We start from the raw sequence: 2250 nt of genomic DNA on the forward strand, positions 1-2250 counted from the left end.
CGAATCAATGACCTAGTGGTCTATTGAGTCTTCCACTAAACAAGCTTCTATCATCAAGAGTTCCATACCTTTTCTTTCGGTAGCTAGATATTCTTTCCATTCTTTACAGTTTGCCTTGAAGTACCCTTTCTTGCTATAGAAGAAGCATTTAGACTTAGATAAGTCTTTTGGCTTTCTGGTTCTTTTCCTTTCCACTTGTGGTGGCCCAAAGACCTTAGTCTTGCCTTTTTAGCGCGCTTTCCCTTCCCCTTTGAGGAAGAAGCGACGACTATATTCACTCCTACACTTCAGACCAGCTGACCGTCATTCAACATCAACTCATAGGATTGTAACTCATTCATGGGTTGTGTAAGCGTCAAATGTTTGTTGCCAAGGTTATATGCAGCCTGAAAACCAGCAAAATCCTTGGACAAACTTTTGAACACAATCTCTATTTGGGTGTTTTGGTCTAGATTGGCCTCATTGTCCACGGCCTCGGTAAAGTAACCTATAAGAGTGATTATATGCTCTTTGACTAGAGTGTTGGACTTTTGTTGGGCATTCATTAAGCTAGTTATAGTAGACTTCCAAACCAAGGTAGCTTGGCCTTCGAACATGACTTCTAGCTTATCTAGAATCGCTTTAGCAGTCTTACAACTCTCCAGTTGCTTATACAGAGTGTTGGTCATGCTTGCCAGAATATAGCAACGAGCTATCTCATCAAACTCTTCCCAACATTTTCTAGCCTCAGCTTGAGTGGCTAGAGTGCACTTAGAATCAAGAACTATTTTAACTTTCTCATAACTCAGGACAACTATCAAGCTCCTTTTCCATTCCTTATAGTTGTTTCTGTTCAGTTTGTTTTTAATGGGTATGTTTAATAAGGGAGTTGGTGTCATTTTCAAACTGAAAAAAATTCATATATTAATATCTTTGTATTAATAAAATGTAACACACCTAACCAATATTTGTCCCCAAAATAGGGTACAGAGCATTACCGAAAAACTGTAACATAAAAACATTAATTTCCAAACATTTCATTAATCATATCATATTCCATTCAAACACATGCATATCGTCCCTTATCTGAGCTCTCAAGGCCTTAAAAACACTTTAAAAACAATTCGAGACTAAATCAAAAACATTTAGAACTTTATGGAAAAAGACAGAAAATTTCACACTACAGAGGTCACACGGCCGTGTGACTCACACGGATAACACATATGCCCGTGTCTCAGGCCGTGTAACATTCGAAATAGGGACACACGGCCATGTACCAGCCTGTGTTAGTGCCTGTGTAACTCACTGACTTGGGTCACACGGCCAAGCCACATGCCCGTGTGCCAGGCTGTGTAACATTCAAAATGACCTCACATGCTTGTGTGCCAACCGTGTGCTAAGCCGTGTAACTGTCTAACTTGTAACCCTTTAAAACCTATAGGGGACACACAACTGTGTTGCATGGCCGTGTGTCACACACGGTTGAGACACACTCCCGTGTCTTAGGTCGTGTTGACATGAAATTGGCTAAAATCAACCTGTTTCTATCACCCCTTTTAAGCTTGAACTTAAACACATTTTGCACTTATGATCAAGGCATCATACACATACCAAAACAAACATAATATGACAAATTCGAATGACCAAATTTCATTCAACCAATATGCCATATAAAGCACTTCAAAAGCAAGCATTCAACTTGATACGAACTTGTCCAAGGGCTCAACTAATTTTGTTCGTGATCCAATCGAGCTACCCGCTGGTCCAATTACTAGAGCTCGAGCTAAGAAATTTAAAGAAGTAATTTCAGCCTTAGTTGAACGAGTTTAGGAGGAAGCTTCAACTAAACTCGTCAATCAAGCTTAGGATGGCTCATCAAGTGCCCCGTGCATTCTACTTGAAACTGAATTTCAATCTAGCTAGCTAATTAGCTGCTGAATAAGACTTCAACATTTTTAGCCATTTCAATTATATTAACTATGTTTTAATTTCCTACAGCATTATTACATGTCTGATTGTTTTTGTTTAAGTCTATTAATTGTGTCATTGCTTGTTCGACATTTATATTTGTCTTAGTTTGCTTTATGTCTATTAAGTATGTTATAATTCGGACAGCATCAATGAATGTTTTAAGTCAGACCTATTAACTATGCTCTATTACGGACAGCCTTAATGTATGTTAATAAGTCAGACTCTTTAATTGTGTCTTAGCTTATTACACATTTAATTTGTATTTAGTTTGTCTTATTGATGCTTTTAACCAAGTTTAAA

At 38.0% G+C, this 2250-nt stretch overlaps 1 protein-coding gene across 1 annotated transcript; it reads right to left on the reverse strand.

Moving 5' to 3' along the window:
* Positions 1-287: 287 nt before the first annotated feature.
* LOC105762070 (uncharacterized) lies at positions 288-878 on the reverse strand. The gene has a single exon (XM_012579988.1). It carries the CDS (start codon positions 876-878, stop codon positions 288-290), a length of 591 nt encoding a protein of 196 aa, XP_012435442.1.
* Positions 879-2250: the final 1372 nt, after the last annotated feature.

The sequence above is a fragment of the Gossypium raimondii genome, chromosome 12, assembly GCF_025698545.1.
Source record: "Gossypium raimondii isolate GPD5lz chromosome 12, ASM2569854v1, whole genome shotgun sequence".
In the NCBI taxonomy this organism is placed as follows: domain Eukaryota; kingdom Viridiplantae; phylum Streptophyta; class Magnoliopsida; order Malvales; family Malvaceae; genus Gossypium; species Gossypium raimondii.

What these genes read in the sequence shown, in the direction of transcription:
- LOC105762070 (XM_012579988.1), bottom strand. Translation starts at nt 878, where the DNA reads ATGACACCAACTCCCTTATTAAACATACCCATTAAAAACAAACTGAAC.